Here is a 27,607-nt window from a genome sequence, read left to right as displayed (position 1 = left end):
ACAGTAGTTCCATCAAATTGCTGGATTAGAGGGGAAGAGAGTACTTTATTTCACCCTAGATATTTTCTATTGTTTAATTTTTATAATAATCATATATTGATTTTGTATTTCAGAAAACTTTATTTTTGTAGTTGGCCTTGAAGGACACGTACTATTTTGCTACTCAGAGGTAGAGACCATCTCAGATAGAAGCAGTAGTGTGAGCAAAGACATAGTGCAGGAGCAACCTTAGGAAGAAATTAAGTAGGGTCCTTTACTGGTGCATGAAGATCAGATCTGGTTTCAGTGAATAGCCCTAGTCTGAGCAGAAATCACTTCTTTAAAGCTTCTGTTTGGCTGTCTAATTTTTATGATGACTCTGAAATTTTTACAGTATTAAGTTAAATAGATCAAGTACTTTGTTTATGAAGAAAGCGTATGAAATAGAAAAGTTACCATAAACCTAAGGTTCTAACATTATAAATACAGTACCTCTGAATGAAAAAATAATGAAATTACCAACTCTGTGGACTTTTGAAATGCTAAATACTTATATCCCAGGGGCAAAAAGGGAAAGGCATCTGTCTGTGTTTGAATTTCTACTGAAGAAGTAAAAAAAATAAAAGCAAATTGGTAGACTTTTTAAATCACATTTTTCACCTGTACTTTTCCATTCTTTGTCATTATACAAACAGCTATAAAAGAAAAACATTCACTGTATTTTTTTAAAAAATAGTTATTTTAGTTGACTACAAATTTAATAACAAAATAGCATTTTAAATTATTTTCTAAATCTAAGAATAGCAGTAGCATATCTGGTATTTTTTATTAACACACTTTAGAAACTTTTTGTACTACTCACCATTTAAAAATTCATATATTTATATATATAAATTACTTTGAATTGTCAGGATTGAAAGCCCTTTTTACTTGCAATTTTTGCCGTAATCCTTTGAATTCATATGTAAATAGGAGACTCCTTGGCTCGATATAAAAAAATAGAATTATGTATTTAATTAGATTTCATTGCTTTTTCAAATCCAACTTTCCAACATGGAAATAATTGCTGGCTTGGAATTATTTTGTCAGTGTGAAGATAGCAAGATACATCTTTTTGGATGATATATGATGTATAATACTACCCAGAGTTGGCCAAACCATGAAGCTAAAATCCTCCAGACATCCAAGACAGCCCAAGACTCCTGGTACCTCGTGAAAGTTCCAGGACTGCCCCCAAGCCACCCTGAGGCGTGGCTAATTTACTAGTAGGACTCACAGAACTCAATAAGCTATTATACTTAAGACTGTCGTTTATAACAGGAAAAAGACATTAAAATCATCCAAGAGAGTGATGCACAGGGTGGAATGTAGGGGCTGCCTCACTCTCAGAAATGACTTGTGACAATATGCATGGAGAACGTCCACCCTGGGCAGCTCAGCTGAGCCTAAGTGCCCAGAGTTTTTATTGGGTCTCCTTCATGTAGGCATCACTGATGATTGCTTATCTAGTGGTTGATAATCAGTTTCCAGACCAGCTGATATCCTGTGACCCAAAGGCCCTGCCCTAAATCGCAGGGCTGGACTTTCTGGCAGGCCAGCCCCATCCTAAGACTAAGGGATGTGGCCAGGCCCCCAGGAGAAACAAAGACACTCCTATCAGGTATGGCAAAAAATTAACTCCCAGAATCCAGGGCAAATGCCAGACCTTTCTTTAGGTAAGGTCAGATTCTTTACTACTAGATACTTTTGCCATTATGTCTCTCTTCATACCTATAATGTCATAGAATAAAAAATCAAAACATAAGATCCATGTAAAATTCTTATATTGTAAAGCAAGTGTTCCAAGATGTTTTTAATGTCTTCCATATTAGATTAAATTCTAAAAAAATAACTGGGGAGTGTTATTTTAAAACAAAAGTTATTTTATCTAGAAAAGGTTGCATTTCCAAAAAGTTAAATAAAAAAGTGTCCTATTTCCTGAGAATGGTGGGCTGTTCAGATGCCTATCAGTATTCAAGTAAACTACAGTTAAGCCACTCAAGGGACACCAGCAGACGCTCTGATTATCCAATATCTTCACCTAAAATGTATCCTATTAACACAGAGTGGTTTATCATTTCAGATTTATGCTTGGTATACAGGGCAAGTGTACTGAAAAACACTCTTCAAAGGTCCAGCCCTGTAGACTTCAGAAGAATCTTAGGAAAAAAAAAAAAAAGATACTTTGAACAAGTTCTGGGCATCTTTATTAAAAACTGAGCAATTCAGACAATTAAGATCCAAGAATTTTAAATCTTAAGCCATCAAGCTTCACAAGTGTGTATTAAATTGGTTTGTATGAATATGCTGCTAATTTGCATAAGAATCTGTTATGTAAAATTAGTATATTCTGAATTTATCTGAAAAAAACCTGGACTACAAGTGTGATCTTATTATAATAAACAAATGAAAGTATATCTCTGAAAGTGACCTGAGAAATTTAAGCCATTATTTTTACCGTAACTTAAGAAGTCTCAATTTTTAAAAATGGGTTATACTTGTTAAAATATGGTTAAGAAGGCTGTGGCTTATTAATTTACTAAATGTAATTTCATAATTAAATATGCATCTACACTCAGATATATAGTGCAAAATTTAAAGTATTTTGTTGACCTAATTAATTCTTTAACACTGAAATATTTATGTAGATATATTTCTAAGGTCTTTTTAAAAAGTTTTAACATGGTGGTAATAATCCACATTTGGTGAGACATTCAGGTGATGCCTCACCTCCATCATATTCAGTATATCTAAGCTGTCTCTAGAACTTGATGGAAATAGACAGCTTAATCATTTGTATGTACTTATTTTCCTCTGGAGAAATACATATAGAAATAACTTGAGGACTTTGATTGGCTATGCTTCTCACAGCAATCCTTCCTCCCAAACTAAGCTCTTTATTCTTAACATAGATGTATGTGTAAAGAGTTACATGCAGTACTCCCACTTCTGACACTTCTGGCCACCAGTGTGTGAGCTCTTCCTAAGCAAGCAATTCTGTGACACCAGATGGATGTCCTACACGGGAACTCAGTTCTGATGCTGTCTCCCTGGTGACGGCTTCAGATCCCCAGGTTACAGACTCAGTCCCACAAGACTGCCCCCCCTCCCTGCCCCAACTTCAGATGCAAATCCAGGTTGTCACCTGTACTTCTGATAGACTGCAGGTTCCCATAGTTCCCTCCTCCCGTTGGATTAATTGGCTGGAGCCACTGAACATTTTACTTACTAGGTAACTAATTGTCAATACCAAGGATATAGCCCCGGAACAGTCAGGTGGAAGAGATGAGGGGCCTGCAGCCCTGTCCAGGTGCTCCGTCCCACCTCCCACAGCTCCACCCTCCACCAACCGGAACCTCTCTGGACCACCCCTCCTTTCTTTTCTCTAAAGGAGGATTCATCACATAGGCACGATTGATTAAATCCTGGGCCCTTAGGTTGGAGATTAAGTCGACGCCCCTTCCTCTTTCCTTCCCAGAGGTGGAGGTGGGGCTGAACCTCCAGTCTCAGGTTGGTTCCCCGGGCAACCAGCCCCCAGGCTTCAGGGCTTTCCAAATCACCGCATTAACATAAACTCAGGTGTGGCTGGAAGGGGCCTGTTATGAATAATAAAAGACAGTTTGATCTTCATCACTTTGGAAATCCTGAGGGTTTTAGGAGTTCTGTGCCAAGAACAGGGAAGAAGGCCAGAACTGCATGTATTTCTTCTTATAAGCCGTGCTGCCTCAGTGTATGCTCATGGATACATGGACGGATATGCGTGTGTTGACTCTGGCCCCTGGGGTGGAGGGGAGTGCGGCATCTGTATCACTCCCAGTTGCGAACTGCAGTGCAAGATACCCCGGTGGTCTCTCTCCTGGCTGCTGGGTTGCCTGCCCCTCCCGCTGGGACCAGGCTGCTTGGCAGACAGGTGGTTGGCTGTGGTACAGGGACCCCTCCAGTGACTGGATGCTCCACCCCGGGGTTGTGATTCATCTCCACTGGAGGGTCTTCTTTGAATCTCACCCTCAGGGAGAGCACAGGGGTGGATGCGTTTCATGTGGGCTAGATCACAGGCTCACTGTTGTTTCAGAGTTCACCTGAGATGCTGCTCACACATGGAACTCAAAATACACCTTTGGTGCCACTAAGGTGAGGGGAGAGCCTCTGGGAAGAGATCCTGGACAGGCCAGAGAAAATGGAGATGCAGCTTTGACTCACTGTTGTGGGGCCGTACGTTTTCTCACTACAGGCCACACAGCAGGATTTTGCCTTGAGAAAACGTTACGTGTGCATTGACAGTATTATTACCCAAGTTGAATGTTATACTTATTTAGCTTTTAACATCTTTCCTCATCACTACATGGTGTGCAGTGAGGTCTGCAAGGGCAGGGATGGGGTGTCTGTGGGTCTTTGCTGTATCCCCAGCTCCAGCCCCACTGTCTGGTACATAATAGACTCTCAATATTAACACTCATTGAATACATGAGTGAAAGGATTTGTTATTTGAATATCATAGGTAAATCATGGCAAATATATTAAGTGACATAATGTCAGAATGTGTTTTACCAAGAAAATAACCATATCATTTATTTTGACCTTTAAGAGGTGGGCACCGTGCTTTTTGTTGTTTGTTGTTTTGTTTTCTTCCCCCCAATGGGAAGAGTACTACTCCAAATAGTGTGGTTTTAGATGCAAATTAAAGAGTCAGAATGCTAAAGGGAAACCTTAGAGTTATAAATCAATACCAAATGATTAACCTCAAGTCACACATCAGGTAGGTCCGTCCAATGGCTTCAACACACATTTTTTTTTAACATCTTTATTGGAGTATAATTGCTTTACAATGGTGTGTTAGTTTCTGCTGTATAACAAAGTGAATCAGCTATACGTGTGCATATATCCCCATATCTCCACCCTCATGCATCTCCCTCCCACCCTTCCTATCCCACCCCTTTAGGTGGACGCAAAGCACCTGAGCTGATCTCCTTGTGCTATGCGGCTGCTTCCCACTAGCCATCTGTTTTACGTTTGGTAGTGTATATATGTCCATGCCACTCTCTCACTTGTCCCAGCTTACCCTTCCCCCTCCCCATGTCCTCAAGTCCATTCTCTACGTCTGCATCTTTATTCCTGTCCTGCCCCTAGGTTCTTCAGAACCATTATTTTTTTAGATTCCATATATACGTGTTAGCATATGGCATTTGTTTTTTTCTTTTTGACTTACTTCATTCTGTATGACAGACTCTAGGTCCATCCACCTCACTACAAATAACTCAATTTCATTTCTTTTTATGGCTGAGTAATATTCCATTGTATGTATGTGCCACATCTCCTTTATCCATTCATCTGTCGATGGACACTTAGGTTGCTTCCATGTCCTGACTATTGTAAATAGAGCTGCAGTGAACATTGTGGTACATGACTCTTTTTGAATTATGATTTTCTCAGGGTATATGCCCAGTAGTGAGATTGCTGGGTCATATGGTAGTTCTATTTTTAGTTTTTTAAGGAACGTCCATACTGTTCTCCACAGTGGCTGTATCAATTTACATTCCCACCAACAGTGCAAGAGGGTTCCCTTTTCTCCACACCCTCTCCAGCATTTGTTGTTTGTAGATTTTTAAATGATGGCCATTCTGACTGGAGTGAGGTGATACCTCATTGTAGTTTTGATTTGCATTTCTCTAATGATTAGTGACATTGAGCATCCTTTCATGTGTTTGTTGGCCATCTGTATGTCTTCTTTGGAGAAATGTCTATTTAGGTCTTCTGCCCATTTTTGGATTGGGTTGTTTGTTTTTTTTGATATTAAGCTGCATGAGCTGCTTGTATATTTTGGAGATTAATCCTTTGTCAGTTGCTTCGTTTGCAAATATTTTCTCCCATTCTGAGGGTTGTCTTTTCGTCTTGTTTATGGTTTCCTTTGCTGTGCAAAAGCTTTTAAGTTTCATTAGGTCCCATTTGTTTATTTTTGCTTTTATTTTCATTTCTCTAGGAGGTGGGTCAAAAAGGATGTTGCTGTCAACACACTTATTTTTAAAGTGTTTTCTATTCATTGTCTCACTCATTTTCAGTCTCTCAATTATTTGTTGTCCATGTTTATTGAGATCCGAGCCCAGCAATAGGATTAATGCAAGGAGGTTGGGTGGGGGTGGGGACACAGTCCCTGACTCCCACCTGCTGACATTAGTCTAATGGTGAAGAATAGCTGGCCGTGAACTGTAGACCACGGCCACTTGGAGCCCAAGCCACCAGGAGAGACTTTCAGGGGGTGGTGACATTTGAGTTTTGAAGGAAGGTACCAGTTCACCGGGCAGCAAGGTAGGAGAAAAGCATGTGGGCTTTTCGTGCAGGTGGACAAGGGCATGACGTTTGCAGCTGAGAAAAAGCATGGCATCTTCAGGGTACACCGGAGCTTGTTGTGACTGCAACATGGTTTCTGGCCCTATTTTAAAGATTATAAGTATCTGTATACTTTGTTTTGCTAGGTTACACGTCAAGGTCTGTCTGACTCCAAACCCCACTTATAATTATGCTATAAAACTTGTAAAATGTTCTCCACAGCCCCTTCTAATGAATTTACCCAAAACTCGGGCTGATTCAATCTACTTGACACTGGTACATTCTCTAACCCCTTTGAAATCAGGTGCATCTGTATAGTTAAGGTGTCATATAGTGCTTCGTGGTATTTCATCAGTCATCATTTTGAATTGTTTTTGAACTTTTAATAAAAATGTATTTCGGCTTATTCACTCCACCTAAATTTTATGACTTTTGTGGCAAATATTTGAAAGCCTCACAAGATTCCTGTTAGTAACAGACACTCTTATAGCATCTGTTGGCTTTTAGTTTGACTAAAAAGTCTACTTGTCTATGACTTTGATGTATTATTCTACAATCTAAATTAAAGAATACTTCTCAGATTTTCTGCTCATGTATGGTCATTTCATTTTTCCATAAAATAAAATAATTTCCATGGCAACAGTGATGATCCCTTTATTAAGTAAAATAAAAATGGACTCTGAGTATTGGGATTCTTCACATCATTGATAGCTGGTGGGATATGGGAGTGCTTCTATAAAATACCACTTACGTAATTTTATCTCATTTCTCCAGGTGTAGATCTGAGGAGAATTGATTATGTCTTTGTTTCAAGGCAAATAGACTTAGATGCTTCTCTTTTAGACAGTTTAAATAGGCTTTAGAAATCTCACTTGAAACAAAAAAAAAAAATTGTCTTTCAGTTAAATATTTATGCATAATTTCAACATCCCTTTTGCATCAGATGGTCTAACGGATTATCATCTCGGTCACAGGAGACAACTGACTAAGGGCTTTTTCTTTCTTTTTAATTATGTGGAAATGACTTTATTCTAAGGGTATTTTGAATGTTTGGAGAATATATTAAATGAAACCTAGATAACGTAGCTAAGAAGTATAATTCTTCCAAGGTTTTAAGACTTTAGGGGGATTATTTTGACGAAGTAGTTACTGAGAGATATTTCACAGTTATTTCTTAGAAGGAAAATTTTGCCTGAGGGACCTTAGAGACTGAGAAGCATTTCGCTGTATCCTTTGTAAGTGGACTGTGTGGGCTTGAGTTTTCTTACTTCCTTCTCAGCTCCTTGCGGGTATAATGTGACATCTCAGAACGGGACCATCTATTCCCCTGGCTTTCCGGACGAGTACCCCATTCTGAAGGACTGTGTCTGGCTCATCATGGTGCCGCCTGGTCATGGCGTCTACATCAACTTCACCTTGCTGCAGACTGAAGCTGTCAACGACTACATCGCTGTTTGGTATGAGAACCTTCCCTGAAACACCATCTGTCGTTGTGATAAACCATTCTTGTAACCACTGACGTGTCACTTACATCTATTTAGAAATGGAGTAGTTAGGTAAATATCAAAAAGGAAAGTTACCAAGTAAATCTAGAGATACAGAGAATAAACCTTAGGTACTGTGTTTGAGTTTTACTACATGGTAGATATATTCAGGATTACTCTAGATATAGGAGACTATCCCATGATTATTTTATTTTTCATTTTTGTTTTCTGTCTCAATTTTTATTTATTTATTTTTTTGACCACACCACGCAGCTTGTGGGATCTGAGTTCCCCAACCAGGGATTGAGCCCAGGACCCTCAGCAGTGAAAGCACCGAGTCCTAACCACTGGACCACCAGGGAATTCCCTGTTTTATTTTTCACTTTTAAGTGTGATGGCTGTTTTTCCTGAAAGAAAAGCTGATAGGATCCTTTGCCATTTTAAGAATTTGATGCTTCTAGAAATGATTGCAGAAATGATTACACACAGCTTTCTCTCCGTGCTTTATAAACCTTACAGAACTGCCCTCCCATGTGCTGTGTAGGGGATACTAAATGGGGATGTAGCCCTGGCTCCCTATCGAATGAGCCACGTAGTCTGGATAAGTGACTTAAACTCTTCTTGACTAAATGTTCCTATCTATGGGAATGACTATTCCTACCTTTGCATTTGGAGGTTAGAGTTTATGGGGGAAATGGGAATGACAATTTCTCTGTCAAACTATGGTAGAAAAAGTAGAGCGTACTGTCGGGGCATGACCCAGAGTTGAAGAGCCAGGATGTGCTTTTGGAAGAAAGTGCCCTGAAAACTCAAGGAGTAATCACACTTAACAAGGTTGTGTGTGTGGTGTGTGTGTGTGTGTGTCTGTATGTTGGCAGAGTTGTCATAAATGTAGTGGTTGTTCAATTTATTGGAAAATCTGTAAGGCAAGAGAACAGGGAGAGTTGCAGGCGTTGGGAGACACCAGGTGTGTAGTGGCTGAAGTCTCCTGAGAGCCCAGAGAGAAGAGGTGACCTGGCCAGGTAAGCAGGGTGGACCATACAGAACCTCATAAATCACATTAAGGGTTTCAGGCTTCATCCTAGAGCAACAAGGATTCACCTTAGGGTTATAAGAAGGAGAATACAAGACGAGATCCTGGTTTCAGAATATGCAGTCTCATTGTGTGGGAAGCACGTCAGCTGGCCGAGAAGGGAGAAGAGTCCAAGAAGCCTTTGAGGCTGTAGAAATAAGTCTGACAGGGAGGGGCATCCCGGTCATGGGAATGAGGGGGAATGGACAACTTGAAAGGTTAAACTGACCACATGAAGCTTCCATTTCAGAAGCAAAGCAAAACAGACAACACCAAATGAAGATCCACACAATAATATCAGCAGGTTTACTCGGATTAACTGATAGATTTAGGAGGCAGCAGGAAAATCTTCATCAGGTAACAACGGCGGAATGAGCCCCTGTTGTCCAAATGTGCGTGAGACAGAGAGACTGGAGTCCCATCAACTGTGAATATTAAATATCTTGATATTTCTAAACACGGTATCTAGAAGACAGCAATATTTTATTCAGTTTTTAAAAATATTTCAATTCAGTAGCAAGAGCTCCATAAATCTCACCTGTGATTAAAGAGACACTCTGAATTTAGACTTTAAAATGTGAGCATTTGAGAAGAAGCTGATAAATGGCATTGCCGTCACTAGAATAAATGTGACCTGGTCTCAGAAATGCCTCAGAAGAGGTCGGCTGTGGAAGGAACAAGTGAGCCCGAGCTTATGGTTTGAAGACCAGACTTTTCAGATGGATCCTGGGGTCAGACCATCGTCTTTCACCGGGATGGAGCCCGACTGTCAGAAGAAAATGGTTGTTAATCTAAGCTGTAACTAGGAACTTTCTCTTCAGATGACTCCCTTTCTCTTTCCTAGGGATGGTCCCGATCAGAATTCGCCTCAGCTGGGAGTTTTCAGTGGAAACACAGCCCTGGAAACAGCGTACAGTTCCACCAATCAAGTCCTGCTGAAGTTTCACAGCGACTTTTCAAATGGAGGTTTCTTTGTCCTCAATTTTCATGGTCAGTGTACTTTCACTCTGTTGATGAAGGCAAAGAATTCCAGTTGATTTTTCTCATAGCGTCGACATAAACCTTGTTTCCATCTAAAGTTCCTTGATTCTGCCAACCGAGAACCAATAGGATTTTCTCGCATTTCATGCCAGAGGTTCCCATGACCCTTTTTTCTTCCTGATGTATTTATTATTTCCCATCTCTTTTGTAGTAAGCTTGGATTTACTCCAAGATAAGTGTATTGTATGTGAAACTCTGATATGGAGACCACTGAAATACATTTAGCACCTTTCATAGATTTCCTCATCTCTGTCTTCAGATGAACCTCGATAGCAAATGTCATGTGACTGCAGAGGGAACAAAGCCAGTCTTTACTGATTTTGAGAATGAATGCTAAATAATTTAGGGAAAAATATACCAGTCCCTTATCTCTCATGAGGCCTGCCACATGGACTTCCTCAGGACAAGAGACAGAGGAGGACCATGTCAGAGCCAGACATGGATGTGGAACCATTTCTCTTGCAGAATTCCAAATATATGTAAAGTGTTTTTCTTTAAACATTATAATATTTTAAATTTTATACTTTTTCCTTTCAATTTTAGATATTCCTTGATATTAAGTAATTCTGTAAGCATTTGAAGCTCAAGACTTTTGTAAAACTATGATTTACAAATACAGACATTTTCCTGTACCTAAGCATTACAACAAAACAACATAAGAGGAATGCTTTTTGTAAGATTTCTGTTTATTCAGCAAATGTAATTGCTCTTATTGTTTTTTATGAACCATGTAGCATTCCAGCTCAAGAAATGTCAGCCTCCCCCAGCAGTTCCACAGGCAGAAATGCTTACTGAGGATGAGGATTTTGAAATAGGTAATGTTTTCTTCATTATAACATCATTAGCTCAACCCACCTTTTTTACACCCACCCAACTGCAGTAGTCAGTCAAGTAAATGAGTATTTGTCAGAAATATTCCTCAAGCTTTGCTAGAGAGATATACACAGAGGTCATGCATTGAGTAAGTATCTTTTTCTTTCTTCATCTCCATGATTTTCAGTGTTTTCTTTCCGTTTGAATTTTGCTTTTGTCATTTTGAGCACATTTTCCCCCACATCACTCAATAGTTTGCATTTTTCTCCTGAAAAGCAGTTTTCAGAGACAGACTTAAACAGATGTTGGTGTTTAGTTAGAGAACCATGTTCATGAACTAGAAGAAAAAATCATTTGTGGCTAAAATAATGGTTAGTCTAACACTGACCTTTCATTGAAACTGGAATACAGTTGGTGAATACATTTAATGATAATACTTAGAGATTCTGTTTTTTCATTTTATATTAATGACCTGTTTCATTAAATAATCATCAGGTCACATCAGGAAACCAGCCGTGGTGTATGTTTGCCGTATAGTTACTGTGATGCAGGATTTCTCTGTCTCAATTACAAATACTCTGTCCTGTTGTCACACCCTGTTTCAGACCAGTGGTCAAACCATGTGACCTAATTTCTGCTCTACTCCTAAGGGCTTAGTTAATGAGAACATTGTGCTAATTAGGCCAAGTTCGTTGTATAGCCCTCTCTGGATGCATTAAAGCCATTCTGTTGTACAACCTTAAATCCCAAGCATCTATTTCTCTTTTCTTTTTCTCTTTCTTCCCTCCTTCCTCCCTTCCTCCCTCACTCCCTCTCTCCCTCCCTCCCTCCCTCCCTCTCTCTCTCTGTCTCTTTCTTTCTTTCTTCCTTTCCTTCCTTCCTTCCTTCCTTCTTTTCTTTTTTTAGTAGTCATGGGCAAAGGGAAATGAACATAGACACATCAGTCAAAGAAGAAAAATCTGCTACATAATTTCTGTAGAAATATTGGTTACATTTAAGGTAGCATTTTTATAAATTAAGAACTGAAAATGGCACCATTTCATTAAACAGACTACACATGAATACCGATCTTGATTCAGAAACAGTTTGCGCACTCACTTAAGCCGCATGCGTGTTTAATACATTCCCACGCTGCATGTTCTGGAGACAGAATCTTCAAGTATATGCTGTGCTGGCTCCTTCAGGAGACTCCGTGAAGTACCAGTGCCACCCTGGGTACACGCTGTCCGGGACGGACACGCTGACCTGTATGCTCGGCTCGCAACTGCAGTTTGAAGGCTCTCTCCCGACGTGTGAAGGTATGAAGTTTATACTACAAATATGCTTGTTCAACATGGAACATGGTGTAACTTGTATTGGTCTGGACTTCCTTGCATGTGTCTGAATTTCTTTGTATGCATCTGGATTTGTCTCCGTCTGTGTTATGATTCCATTGCAATTAAAATCACCGGCTAACAGAAATATCTTACCCTTGCTTTTAGGTAGCTCCACAAAATAAATCAAACCTACATCAAATAAGAAGTCTTGCTGTTTCCCAACAGTTTGTCAGGAAAATTTTCATACATATGGCAAAGTTGAAATAATTTAAAAATAATACCCATTGCCTATGTTCCACCATTAATGTTTACTACATATCCTTTGTCACATTTCTCTTATCTGTCTATCCATCCATTAATCTATCTATATTTTTGATACATTCAAGGCAAATTGCAGGCATCACTACACTTCCCTCTGAATTCTTCAGCATGCATAAAATTAGTGTTTACTATTTTTTTTCTGTAGAATGTATAGACATTGAAATGCACATATGTTGCATACAATAAACGCACACATTTCATATTTTTACAGCTTTAAATTGTATAGACCATATGCAATAACGGATAATGTACAATAGCAGAACAAAATATGAGGTTGAATCTATTGTTTCAATTGATTTGAATATCATTAGATCATTTAAAAGACATTACTTAAAGGCACCACTTTTAAGCACTATTGGAAGAAAAAAGATTTGGAAGAGATGTAAATAAGCTAAAATGTCTCAATATAAGTCAGAAGTATGACTGGTTGCCTGTCAAAGAGCTTTCCAAGATAGGTTTTATTTTGTAACTTCAAAATCACAGTCACGTTTATTTCCTTTAAAGAATGGAACGCTCCCCTTTCAGGGAATTTGAATATTATCATTCATTAGGGATAGTGAAACGTTTAAAAGGGCCAACACTTAGGAAGAAAAGACCCAGAGTCTAGATTTGATTATCAAGTGACCTTGGTTACTAATCTTCTGAGCATCGTGTGTAATGAAGATCATTTATCTGCATCATTTATGGGATTGGTGTAAAGATGAAGTGAATATTAAATGAATTCTAAGCGATTTATAATGTTAATTATCCACCCTATAAAAGGCAATTTTCTTTGCATTGCAATAGTATTGATTTTGCAAATGCTCAGGCCCATGAATTGATTCTTCCAGAATATCTGGTAACTGTGCATTTTCATTACTAATGAGGCAGAATTTCAGTCACTCTTATAGAGGGAAACGATTTTCAACACCTGAAGAAAATCTGGAATGAATTATTATTAAATAACCAAAGTGACTTAGGTTGTTTCTGAGAAAAATGTACTTTGGAATTGTACCCACATGCGAGCCAGTGGGCGTGGGAAACTCCGCAGGAGGGGGCACCCCGCCCTTTGCCTCTTGCTTTAAACACTTGCGGGACCCTTGTGGTTGCGGTGCCGCTGAAACCCTGCCTCTAGCTGCCTCTGTTAGAAGCAGGAGGTCGCATGGGGCACTAAGTCAGGACACTGATGTCATTTTTTTCCTGGGAAAACCAGTGTGTCAGGACCATGTTACCTCAGCGACGGTGATCTCCAGAGGATTCTTTTCTCAAGGTGGTGGAGGGGGTGGGTATAAAAGTTTCATCTTTTGCCATTTTATATAAAAATTAACTGAGGTAAATCTTCACATGTTGAAGGCAGATTTTAATTCCACCAAACACAGCCTTAAATTTCTCAGAATAGGTGACTTTCAGCAAGCGTGGTCTTAGCTGATTAATGAAGAAAGGTATAAATGTTTATTTAACATATGCTACTTTAAAAATAGGGAACATGCCTCTGTTCTCTTGTCTCTCCCCAAGATTAACCTGGTTTTCACTGAAATGAAATTGATTCATGACAATCCAGAACAGAGTAGATCAACACAGCAGGGGCAGCATTCTCTAAATTACTTCCGCGCTCACACGTTTGCAGGGTGTCTAGCTAACAAGACAGGCTCCCTGTACTCAGCCCAGAGGTCCCCAGGCCCTACTGAACTGACAGGAATTACTACGTAGGATGACCTAGTTCTCTTCTGTTTCAGTTCAGGAGTAAATTTGTTTAGAATGAACTGAGTTATCTTAGCTGTCATTCCCTAAACACCTCATTATGTAAGAAAGGAAATAGGGACTCGGATGTCATCTATCAAATACTTAAACACTTAAGCACTTAATTGTCATTTTTCTTCCAGTACTTTTCTATTATCTGATTGGGCTCAAGTGGGGGCCAATTCCCCAATACATTCTTGATGAAAAATTGTACTAGTTATGAGTCCTACTTCTTCAAATGTCATAACCACATTTTTAGAAGTTCTGCTTTGAAAATTATCACCACTTTAGGGTGGTTGATTGTTCCTTGGGAACAATGGGAATAAATTGTTCTGAAAGTTCACACTTTTTACAGATAAATATTACCTTGTGGGATACTTACCTTCATTTAGAAAAAAAAAAAATGAACGAGGCTCTGGAATGTTTTTCAACACCACCAAGCAATTCTCTCATTTTCTTTAGACACCAGCTAAGTGCCCCACAGTTTAACTCAATTCAAAGACACTCCCAACCCTCAGGAAATTCCAAGGGTTTGGGGAGCTCCGTGCCAGAACCTGGGACAGAGGCCAAGTATATTTTAGCATAGAAGGCTATCACGAAAGTGACTCTTCTCAAGTTAAAAAGAAGAGAGAAGCATTTCAAAAAGTGAAGAGAAGCAGTAAGAAAGGTTTGGAAGTGTGAAAGGACATAGGGCATCCAGGAAAGAGGGGGTGACCCCCAGCAGCTTGCTGTTAGGGTGTGTTTGAGGGAATGGCATTAAGTGGGCTGGAAACCTAAAGGACGCCAGATTGTAAAAGGTCTTCAGTGTCAGGTGGCTTCATCCCATAAACAATGGAAATCCATCAATGGTTATTAGTTTTAAAAATTGGAAACATGCATTATCAACGAACACTAAAGACCATCAGTGACCTTCAAAGAGTGGCCATTCCTTGGGAAGCATAAGTGTGACAGTAACACGTCTCCAGGCCTCCAGGTGACAGAGTTCTCCGTATCACAATTCTTTCATACCTAGACATGCTCTTAAGTGTTAATCTTATTTATCAATCCTAATGTTTGAGTCCATTACTTTTGCTGAAGCCCTGCAAGCTGCTTTCGGTTTTAAGGCTCACACTGGATTTTTCTCCAAAAGTAAGCTAAAGGAGTAACTGCGCAGAGGGAGGGGACGCAAAGCTCAAGCCGATGTCTCAGCGGCACGTTCCTTCAGAGGTGTCTTTGCCAGGACCCTGATGCAGATGCTTCCCGGGGGTGGGAAGTCTCCGATAGCCCCTGTGGGAAACAGGGTGTTTTTAGCACGGAGGGCTCAGCTTAGGGGAGCCTGCGGTCTCTGAAACCTTCTCGCTGTCAATGGGGGTTGCTCCTAGCAACAGTTTCCAGAGGAAGGGAAGGGATGGGCACGTGGGAGGGGGCGTGAGAAACACAGGAGTGGAGACACTTCGCTCACCTGGAGACAGACTCAGTGCATCTTCAAAACAGTATGTGTGTCTGAAAGAAATACTGTGAAGGGTCATAAAAAGAAGCAAATAATCTCACTGATGTTTTCATTTTATCTTCTCTAAAAAACAGAAACAGGGAATCAGAATAGCTGTGTTTAAGAATCTGCGTCTGAGCTCTAATCACACCCTGGGTTGTGCTCTCAGCTCTCCAGGTGCATTTCAGCAGGTGGATGGTTTCCTGTTTCCAGGTGGTCTGCTGTCCCAGTGTTGTCTAATAGCTATGGTTGTGGTGATGAAATCGCAGGACAGAGATGCAGGTTAACTACTTCTCCCGTGTATTAACACACACTGACATGTGCTCTGTAGCATCTTCACGTCAGGAACAGGCAGGCATGTGGTCAGATGTTGTAACACTGTCTGCCCACATAGCGCTTTAGATTTAAGGAAAACATTTGCATGTTTTTGATCTGATTATAACCCTGAGGAGGAGCTTTATTGCTGTCTAGTTACAGCCAACCTCTGGCTCTTATTGTAAATTCAAAACAAGTCCCAGGAGATCCTAAAACCCCAGGCCCTGCACACATGCAGACAGAAAAAACTCTAACTTATTTTATTTTATTAACATCAACACGTTCATTTCTAAAAGGCCGTAATATATTTTACAGAGTGATCTTACCATCAACACAGAAGAAGATACTCTTTAAACTAAGTTGTTTGGTCTGTGTGTTTTGGTTTAAATTATTTTTTATATTACTTGCCATTAATTAACACTGTAAGTATACTTTAAAATCTACCTAAAATACACATTTATTAAAAGGGTTCTATGAAATGTTTCATCTTCGGTGATTTTATCCCTAAACATTTTCTAAATTTTAAGATACGTCTCAATTGGAATACTAAGTTAAATGAAAAAAAGGGGGGAAAATACTCTTTTTAACCATTACTTGAATCAAAACATACAAGCTTTCTCATCTGTTTGGGTTTTGAAATGTATTCATAAATAATACACATTTCATTAATTAAAAGGAGATAACACAACAAATAAGACACACTTCCATTGATAGAAGCTCTTTTCCATTGAGGAAAAGCAGATCATTTAACTTTTTAAACATTTTGTAAATAGTTTTGGTACGTCTTTGTTTATTGTTGAACCATCACCAATAAGAGAAATAATTTTCTCTTAATAATTCTATTCAAAAACTGTTTCTGTAGGAAACTTAAATTAGCAGTGAGAGAAATGACTAAGAGACTTTGGTGATTTTCTTCTGCGTTCATACCTACACAGATTAGTTTTATTGTGATTAACTTGGAGTAGTTGAATAATGAAAAAAAGTGAGAGGGAAAATTGTGTCAAGGTGTCCATATTATCTTAACAATTTATTCACGATAAATTAACCCATTAGAAATCACTCCCACTTTACAGAGTAGAAACTCAGGTGTCCCATATAACTCATCTCTTATCTCAGTCCCAAGCAGTCACATCAAATGTTTAAAATTTACTGTTCTAAATATAATTAAAAGTATAACCAAAGGCAGAAATAAATATAATTTTATTAGCATCATGTATAATTTTGCAATGTTTTTGTAATATTACATTGAAAAGGTGAGGTCTTACACTTTAGTTGAAAACTTGGGATCCTGCGGTTGAGTCCACAAGGCACCTGCCCTGAGTTAAGTGAGGCGTGTGGGCAATTCAGTCAGAGACTGAATGGATGGTCTGTGGACTGTGGGTGAGGAGTGAAAGGCACGTATGGTATGAACTGTCCCTATGTCAGGGGTCCCTCCTTCCCTCACCAAGGGCAGGTCAGCAGGAGCCAGACCATGCCTTCTCCACCTTCTCCAGGTAAAGAAAACTGCCAGGTTCAGTGCTTCTCAAGTTGGCAGCTACCTCAGCTTGGCTGCCCTAGGATCAGGTTGACAGACTTCATCTCTTTGACTCTTGGTCTCCTTAGAGTTAAATAGGATTTATCTATCCATCTATGGCTATCTATCAATCATCTACCAATCTCTTCTATCTCATCTGTATATCAACATATATATATTATACATAATTATGTTTTAAATTATAGGGTGATGTTAAAATGTTGCTCTCCTCTTCTGTTTGTGTCCTGTATTAAATTTGGTCACATCTCAGTAGGATTGCTTTGTTGTTGTTGTTTTTTTCTTTCATGAGCTTGTATATCCAGGGTTAGAAACTATCCTATTGAAGTTGGATTCATTTTGTTAAGGAAAACTTTTACTGGTGCGTTGTTCCTTAGCACAATGCCCAGCCAGTGAAGTCCGGACAGAATCTTCTGGGGTCATCCTTAGTCCAGGGTATCCAGGCAACTATTTTAACTCCCAGACGTGCTCGTGGAGCATCAGAGTGGAGCCAAACTACAACATCACGATCTTCGTGGACATTTTCCAAAGTGAAAAGCAGTTTGATGCACTGGAAGTATTTGATGGTAAGTCTCTTTAAACTTTGTTCACATACCAGTGACCTATGCATAATGTATTAAGGATGCCACTATAATGTTTCTGTAATGCAAGAACTTGAATATTTTCTTGAAGTAAATTACGTCTCCCCCAGACAGAAAATGAATTATTCTTGGGCTTGCGTGGTCTCAGAGATCAAGCGGTAAGAAACATTTCCATGCCGTTCCTGATGTTGCAACTTTTAAACCATTAGGATGCTGGTGACACACCCTGAAAATGTACTGAATTAACTTTAACCATTCTTTAATGTGGGGCTTTGAAGTAGATGATTTCAAAAGATCTTCCTTTCCCTTCTTCTAAGATTATATTGATCTAGAAGATATCTTAGGAAATTTAAGAGGGCTCTAAGTACTTTAATCAGTCTAAATGATTATTTTACTAGAAATATATGAAAGTAATGGCTCACAGAGATTTCTGGGTGATAAATGCTATAGGAGTCTTTAATGTACAGTTTTTTTAGATTAGTAAAATAGTTTACTGAACAAATGCTAATACTGTTTTCAACATGAGTCATGCATTTTTGTACAATTCTAATGAACTTTTAATATAACAATGCTATGCTTAAACATACTATGTCGTTGAATTGTCAATTTGAAATGGAACTGATGTTAATAATTTTTCTTTGTACAGAAGCATTATCATAGCCCAGAATATCAGACCATGATACAATTACGGCTGTACATAATAACAGGGTTTTTACATGTTCTGATGGATTTGTCATTGAGTTCAGATAAATAACAATCAGTTCAGTGAAAAAGATTACTGTAATTGATTCTTCGTGTGTATATGCCTCTTAGTGACTTGACGAATCATAATAGTCAAGTTGCTTCTATGGATAGACACTCGAATCAATTTATGTATTTCCAAAGATGAGCTGCTAAACTGGAAATTAAACTCATACTTATATACATAGGAACAGAGGACTGAAGGGTAATGTTTTCATTTTCCGAGGGTTTTTAAGGGTGTGTTAAAATGGACACATGCTACTGAAGACTCTCCTCTTAGTCTTTAGGGTGGGAAGAAGTAACGCATTAGCCACGTATAAAAATGGGCTTCTTTTGTCAATGAGGAATCTGGGAAACTATCTTAAGGCCAATTAGGTGTCATAAAAAAGTACAGACAAGCAGTTAACCTCAGGGGCTGTGTGTGTGTGTGTGTGTGTGTGTGTGTGTGTGTGTGTATGCTTACATATTCCTATACATGCAGTATATAGTTATATGTATTGACATAATCACTCTAAATGTATGCCTGTTCCTTTGTTTCACCTTGGTTGAATTGAAATTTAGCAGGCAGTGCTTCTGCGTCTTCTTATTTCAGGAGCAAAATCATTATCAATAATTTATGCCTGAAGCATTTACAATGTGATCTTCCCAAAATATAGACAGATCAAGCCCATTATAAACCATAAGCAAAATAGATAATAGAGATAATATCAAAGCAGTTGCTGTCAAAATTACCAGAGATCTATGACTAGGTGTGTTTCACTGTCAAAGAGTTCTCTATAAAATGAAAGGTCAGAATTTTATATGAACAATTTTTCAAGCGTTGGCATTTTTGTTGAAGTAAACGTCATGTTCATTGCATCTGTTTTGTTTTGTTTTTTGAAAGACAGTGGCTCTTTTATAGCTCTCGAGTTGACCAGAAAAGGAAAAAGTTGAATATGTTGATTTTAAGCTTTAATAACCCAAGAGTTTATTGCTCTCTATGGCTCCAGTAGTGCTTATTCCTCAATTTAAAAACAAAATAGGACTTTAATCACTAGAGAACTCGATTGAGAAAAAGGTGTCAGAAGAAAGATGGTGGCCTTCACTTGTGAGGAACTTGCTAGCTTCCATCTTGGTAACAGAGACTACACATACACACTCACACACACATACACACTCACATACAATTTGTATATTGCACACTTTTGAATGTTTACACAATTGCTATCATATTATATTTATCTGTAAACAGATTTCACTTGTCAATATGCTACTTTAAAAATTACCTACACTGATACATGTTTATCTAGTTCATTAATTTTAAATGCTGTGTAGAATTTCTTTGAAAATATTTTTTAATACCTTTTTAAAACCCCAAACCACAACTTAGGATCTAAATTTTGCCATAAAAAAGCTGGAATAAACATTTTGCTGTATAAATAACACTTGTGCTCATATGTTGGCGTTTATAAAATATATAATTAAAACCTTCAATTGTATTGGATATTACCAAATTGCTCTCCAAAGTGATTATACTAACTTATACTTTCACTAGTATTGCATGAAAACTTCTATTCCCTGTATCCATTCAATGTTGTAAATACTAATAATAGTAAAAACTACTTTCATTTTTTAAACTACTGCTGTTTTATAGGTAACTTTTTATTCGGTTTAAGTATTATGTATTAGTAGCATATATGTCTGAAGTTATTTTGGTTGGCTATTGTTTCTTTTATTATTATTTTTTAGCAGGGAATGTATCTGCTGCTTTATTTATTTGGAATTCTTTGTCTCCTTTGGAAATAAATAGCTGTATATCGTATAGCTAGACTCCAATTTAATCAAAAGCTAAAGGTAGTCTGCATTTTGTAGGTGCTAATTCATATCATAACTTTTTTGTTTTTTCTGTTTCATTTAGGCTCTTCTGGTCAAAGTCCTCTGTTAGTGGTCTTGAGTGGAAACCATACTGAACAGTCAAATTTTACAAGCAGGAGTAATCAGTTATATCTCCGCTGGTCCACTGATCATGCAACCAGTAAAAAAGGATTCAAGATTCGTTATTCAGGTTAGTAAGTGAGGTTAAGGTTTAATATAAAAGTATTTTTAATACAAAGGATCTGCATTAAATTAAAAAATTACAATATATAAAGATTTATAGTATAAACCTAATTTCTGAAGATGAATAATTAACTTCAGTAGAAATAATATGATGGGAAATTACTCTGAGTGATATCTCTAAACTACATTAGGGAAAATAAACTATCTGTTGATTACTATTAAAACTTTTTGTTGCTAAAATCATAAACTATTGAATTGCATGCCACAGAAAGCAAAGATATTCCCCCCTAAAGTAAAGTAATATAATATAAATTAGTTTTAAAATATGTTTAAAGGCTAAGGAGACAACCAGGAGGAGATAATCATATTGCATTTAATTTTTTTTAATTTAAATTTAAATTTATTTATTTATTTGGCTGCGTTGGGTCTTAGTTGCGGCACTCAGGGATCTTCCTTGTGGCTCGCAGGCTTCTCTAGTTGCGGCGCACGGGCTTAGTTGTCCCGCGGCATGTGCGATCTTGGATCTTACTTCCCCGACTAGGGATCAAACCCATGTCTCCTGCACTGCTAGGTGAATTCTTAACCATTGGACCACCAGGGAAGTCCCTGCATTTAATTGTATAAGTAATAATAACATCTTACTATTAACAGTATATCTTTTTATTGGTTATAATTCGTATGTCTCTTTATCTTTATGCAGACATGATATATAGATATATACACACACACATATAAACATATACAAAATAAATATGTTTACGTATATATTTCCTTGTCAACATTTAAATTATTTTGTTCCTTCCCCATATATTTCAATCACTTTCTGTCAGTAGTTTTTTATATTAACTAAATCAGTTAATACATTTATGAGAGATTAGATCCTGGGTATGTTTGTCAATGTGACCAGCCCGACACGTAGTGTTTATACTGCCCTACAAAAGCAGTAGACAGACAATTTAAATTCCTCAGATATTTTAAAAACTAAGAAAAATATCTAACCTTTTCTCAGTGTCTCACTCAACAGTATCCGTGCTAACAATTGAGATATATTTCCCAAGGGAGATGCCCACTCTGTGCATTTCATTGACCAGTGTACCTCCCAGAGGTTGCTTATTCCAATGTCTGTAGTACATCCTCAGTGATGGGAACATCCTGAAGGAGGAACAGCAAAAGGTCTTAATAGTTTTAAGAATATTTTAGCTCTCTCTGATTGGTAGACGTCATGAAATGGTAAAAAGCATCAGGGTTTTGAAATAGCTCTTGATGTAAGGACAGGAGCCATGAAATTCACTCATGCTTCCTCTATAATGTTTAATAAAATATGCTCAGACTTTTGTTTTCCCGCCTTTGCTCAAAGTAGCCATTCAAAAAGCTTACCAACAAAGAGCTCACAGTTGAAATCGCTTCATTCGAATGGGTATTGAGAGCATTAGGGCAGTGATTGGATTTGTGTTCATCAGATTCCTTGTTCCGAAAACTAAATACTCAGACCTGTAGAACTGTTTGAATTTATTTCCAATGAGCAAAAATGGACAGTGCAGGGGAAATAATGGTGAACATAATTTATCTTGTTTTATCTGTGGCAAATTACTTAGTAGCCTGGCGATGTGATTATACCTTGAATTCTGTCTTTCAAGGGATATTTTCATTCCTTATAGAACAAGAAGATTCTCTTTGTTAAACAGTGTTGGGAAAGTAGGAAAAAGGAGAATTTTGGAGAAGGCTATAAACTGTTGTTCTGTGAATGGACCTATCTATTTATCTCTCTGTAGGTATAGATACAGATAGATCTTTGAACAGATTTTCACTTAAAATTTGATGAGTCAGTGACCTCTGCTAGCAGTTCATCACCAGTAATTTCAGAGCAGTGATTCAGTGAAGATCCCTGAACTGTAATATTGTGGGCAAGGGAGCTGCGGCCCATAATATAAGCATGTGTTGTATCACAAACCTTTGTTTGCCTTACATGCGTAAGAGCAATATAATTGATCTACATGATTAACCAACAAAACAACAACAAAAAGCAAGTGCTTGACCATTGAGGTTCAAGTCAATTCAATAAACTGCTGAGTGTTGCGCAAAAAATGGCCCTTAAATGAAATAAATGAGAGTAAGTGAAATAAGCTTCAGTAATGGGAGAGTCAGAACTACAGACTGGCTGACATCCACCCAGAAACCCCAGGATGGCCAACTCTGCCCGCTGTCTTCCATCATGATTCCTACTTGAGTGTCTCCCTCCTTCGCCTGCCTTTCCAAAGCACCATGAGCAGAATGTAAGGATTGGGCCCTGGTCCTCTTAATTCTTAACATAGCCAGGAGTCGAACAGGTGGGAGCCCGTGTTCTAATCTTCCCCTTTGCTTTGCTGTGCCGTGTCTCCCCGCTCTGGGCCCCTCTGTATCTTGTTCTAGATGAGTTAGGAAGGAAGGGATATCCTGACAGCCTGGTGATAGAAGAAACACAGTCAATAGGAAAGAAAATAATTATTGGACCCCAGAGAGTTAGACAGTCATCCTGCATCCTCTCTTAACAGACTGAACCGTGACAAAGCTCACAGGTGACACCCTAAGCACCGTGTGGTCCCACTGCCCCTTCAGGAGCTTTCAGACTTTATCTCATCTCTGAACTTGGAGCAGGGTCTACAGTTGGCTTGGCCTTCCTGCTTTTCATCATCATCATTATTATTATTATTTTAATTTACTGGCACAATAATTCTGGGTAGTTGGTAGCTGGGGTGCCTGGTTATACTCATACCTTCCCTAAACTAAATATTTTGGTTCATTCAAAACTTACAACATTTAATCTCCAACAGTTGAACATGGAAAATGGTATGCCAGTGGGACAAGAGTTTCGTATAAGAGTTAGTGGATTTTAACTTAATAAAAATGAGTCCATTAAAAAAATGAAATGGTACCTCATCCAGCTGAGACTGTTCTCTGAGGATGCTTCTCACAGGAACATGGTTGACAACCGAGGCCAGACACACAGACGTCGCTTCTGGGCAGTGCAATGGTGTGAAGGCTTCAGAAGGTTTCTGCTGAATTTATGTCTGAGGGAAGGTTCAACATTAAACGTTCAGACCTGTGTGTGCGCTTTCTATTTGGGACGCCCACAGGGAAGGGGTACATTTGAAACCTCTTCTTGCAAAAGGAACCCTGGATCTCCAGGGCTTCACAGCTTTCTTTATTTTATTGTTTTACTCATCTGAAGGGAGTTCATATGATTTTACGCTGCCGTGAAACTTGTCTTGTAGAAATAAAATGAGTTTCTTTCTCTAAATGTGTAAATAAGATGCAGAGCTTTTTAGCCATTGAAATGTTACGTTCTGCGTAGGTAAGACTGTGATTTTCACAAATGACTGTCTCTAATTTTAAAAAGTCTCCCTACAAATGTGATGATTAAAGCTATTGTAAGATTTTCATTGACATGAAGGAGTGCATTTTCTTCAAAGATTGTATTCAAATCCCGTATGTTAAAAAGAGGCTTGGGGCTTCCCTGGCCAATGCAGGGGACACAGGTTCGTGCCCCGGTCCGGGAAGATCCCACATGCCGCGGAGCGGCTGGGCCCGTGAACCATGGCCGCTGAGCCTGCACGTCCAGAGCCTGTGCTTCTCAACGGGAGAGGCCACAACAGTGAGAGGCCCGCATACCGAAAAAAAAAAAAAAAAAAGGCTTAACTGTCTATGTCATCATACAATTCTCAAGACCATTTAACAACAACAAGGAAAAAAATTAATGGCCTTGTTTGCAAAATGTTATATCCTTCTATTTTCTCCATTTTAATGATACTTTTTTCTCTTTTTTTTTTGGTCAGAATTCCATCATCACATTGATTAACAGTCGCAGATAATCTAAACTTCAAACTTAAGAAACTTGACCTTTGGCTCTAGAGTTTTCTGGATTTTTAATTAATTTATTTTTTAGATTTTTTTTTTTTTAGAAGTTTCAGATCACAGTCAAATTGAGAGGAAGTTACAGAGATTTTCACTTTACTCCTTGGCTTCCCACATGCACAGCCGTCTCCATTTTCAGCATCCTCACCAGATGGCACATTTGTTAATGAACCTACACTGACATGTCGTTACCACCCAAAGTCCGTAGTTCACGTTGGGGTTCACTCTTGATGTTCTGTGGGTTTGGACAAATGTAAAATGACATGTATCCACCATCATGGATTCACGCAGAGTAGTTTCATTGCTGAAAAATCCTCTGTGCTCCTCTATCTTTCCCCCACCAGCCTCTGGAAACCACTGATCTTTTCACTGTCTCCAGAGTTTTACCTTTCCCAGAATGTCGTAAAATTGGAATCAACAGTCTGTAGCCTTTTCAGGTTGGCTTCTTTCACTCAATCACATACATTGAAGGTTCTTCCATGTCTCTTCATGGGTTGATAGATCATTTCTTTCTAGCGTTGAATAAAAAGAAACGTTGGATGGACCACAGTTTGTTTATTTATTCACCTACTGACAGGCGTCTTGGTTGCTTCTGAGTTTTGGCAACTCTGAATAATGCTGCTATGAATATCTGTGTGCAAGTGTCTGTGTGGACATAAGTTTTCAACTCCTTTGGGTAAACACAAAGGAGTGTGATTGCTGGGTCATATGATAAGAGTGTGTTTAGTTTTGCAAGAAGTTGCCAAAGTGTCCTCCGAAGTGGCTGCGCCATCCTGCATCCCCACCCGCCATGATGAGAGTCCCTGTTGCCCCACACCCTCACCAGCACTTCTGTGTCTGAGGATGCTTTGAGTACAAGTTTCCATGTTGATGCTGATCTCCCACTATTTTAACAATAGAGATATTTCATTTGTATCTCTTATCAGGGGAAATGCAACATTTATTTATTGGTTTTGTGTATGTGTGTTTGTGTGCCCATAGCACCTTACTGCAGCTTGACCCACACCCTGAAGAATGGTGGTGTTTTAAATAGGACTGCAGGAGAAGTTGGAAGTAAAGTGCATTATTTTTGCAAGCCTGGATATCGGATGATTGGCCATAGCAATGCAACCTGTAGACGGAATCCAGTTGGCATGTATCAGTGGGATTCCCTCGCTCCACTCTGCCAGGGTAAGAAATGTGTGTTTTCATCCCCAAACTTGAGTTCAATTTATTTTTCTTATTTTAATCACACTCTGAAATGTACAAGAGCTGTGATTATGGTTAAAAGGTAAGGAAAAAATGAATGTGAGTTCATAAAAGTACAAATTAAACTTTCTGCTGACTGTGCAAACACTTCTGACATTTGCACTCAGCTTGATTTAGCTTTATAGCCTGAATTCGTAGAATGGTTGAACACTCACCAGATGCTGGGTAGAATTATTCTAATACTTATATTTCATTTTGAAACTTAAAAATGTGTTATCCAACTCAGATTCAAAATAATTTTTCTTGACAGTTGTATTAATTAGAAGAAAATCAATTACTAAAGCTCATTTTCCCTTTTCTTAGATTAAAAACTCATACTTTGAGCCACACACTGCATATTTCATTTTCATTAGGTCACTTAAATAGAGGACTTGTTAAAGTCGGTTTCAATATTTCATGCTTTTTTTCATTTTATCTTTCATATGCATAAAAAAATCAAATTTTCAAATAAGGCATTTTAATTTTAATTGAAGGCTTTGAAGTCATGAAATTTTCAGTTTTCTCTTATCGAGATTTTTATGCATAATGAAATGTATTGGTCTTTGAAAGTTAATTGCAATTTATGAATGAAACCTCATATTGGTTTCCTTGTTTCTCTTTTTTCATTAGATATTAGATTTTCTGGTATTGCTCTATGAGACAATAATAGATATTTATCACAATTATTGTATGTGTCTTTAACTGCAAGAAGCTAATCAGACACCAGCCTGTATCATTTATGTTGTACCTCCAGATATTCTTCTTTAATGTAAGGTAAACATCAAGATCTAATTGGCTTGTTTCATTAGGATTGATGGTTTTTTTAAGAAGAGTACTTTTTCTTTCAAAAGAAGAAATGCTTCTCATTTTCTTTAAATGTTCTGTTACTCTCTGCCTATGACATAGAATCCATTGCTCAGAGAGCAGCCCCGTGGGCTGCATGTCCTTGGCATTGTGGACTGAACAAGGAAAATGGCTGAACCCAGGATTGGCAAGAGTTCCCAAATCTTGGCCTCTAGAGGTTGAGTCCCTAGACAGGGCCCTAAATGGAATCTGCTCTCAGGGTAGAAGCCCAAGAAGATCCTGGAAAGAGACTGTCATGTGACAAGACAGACACATGAGAAATGACAGTCCAGGCAGACGTTAGTTTATCTCCCTGACACGTGAGGAGTTCTGAACATTGTTGACTCGATGGAGGGATGGCTTGCTCTTCCGCTGCATGGTAGAAAAGGAACCAGAGAATGCCTGGGATGTGTCTTGTTGATAAGTTTGCACTTCCCTCTCCTTTCCCCATTTTCTCGCTCAGCAGAACTATTTGATGCTGAATTAAATGACTCAGAAATAGAAAGAGAGCTCTAAAAACCAGATCCTTCTGGAATCTTTGCAGTTTCAGCTGAAGGATTTGAGTGAACGTGGTCACTGTATCTCTTCTCTGTGTTGCACGTAACCCCAAAGCAATGCCATCAGGGACGTGGAATGTTAGAATCACACACCACGTTCTAGGTGGGAAATTGTAATATAAATGCCCGATGTGATTGTGTTCTCAAATTATAAAATATTTCAGAAGCATCATCTTCCCACTATAAGTCCACAGTCTTCTGCACTTTCTGTTAACCATTCTGATAACTGGGGAGTCAATATGATCTTGGTTTTTTGTTGTTGTTGTTGTTTCATAAACTATGACCTGTAAAACCTGGAGGGCCCTTAA

The 27,607-nt window shown here is 38.5% G+C and overlaps 1 protein-coding gene across 1 annotated transcript in view; it reads left to right on the top strand.

Moving 5' to 3' along the window:
- CSMD1 (CUB and Sushi multiple domains 1) overlaps positions 1 to 27,607 on the top strand; it is a 1,433,388-nt gene that overhangs the window by 1,300,627 nt on the left and 105,154 nt on the right. Inside the window, exons 43-49 of the mRNA XM_065899861.1 lie at positions 7,622 to 7,799; positions 9,743 to 9,888; positions 10,674 to 10,754; positions 11,937 to 12,050; positions 17,800 to 17,988; positions 20,642 to 20,788; positions 25,654 to 25,842. Of these exons, the coding sequence (XP_065755933.1) occupies positions 7,622 to 7,799; positions 9,743 to 9,888; positions 10,674 to 10,754; positions 11,937 to 12,050; positions 17,800 to 17,988; positions 20,642 to 20,788; positions 25,654 to 25,842 (1,044 nt within the window). The remainder of the gene's footprint in view (positions 1 to 7,621; positions 7,800 to 9,742; positions 9,889 to 10,673; positions 10,755 to 11,936; positions 12,051 to 17,799; positions 17,989 to 20,641; positions 20,789 to 25,653; positions 25,843 to 27,607) is intronic.

This window comes from Phocoena phocoena, chromosome 21, assembly GCF_963924675.1.
Source record: "Phocoena phocoena chromosome 21, mPhoPho1.1, whole genome shotgun sequence".
Taxonomy (NCBI): domain Eukaryota; kingdom Metazoa; phylum Chordata; class Mammalia; order Artiodactyla; family Phocoenidae; genus Phocoena; species Phocoena phocoena.
The sequence above is the reverse complement of the archived record's forward strand: the minus strand, read 5'-3'. Positions and strand labels throughout refer to the sequence as shown.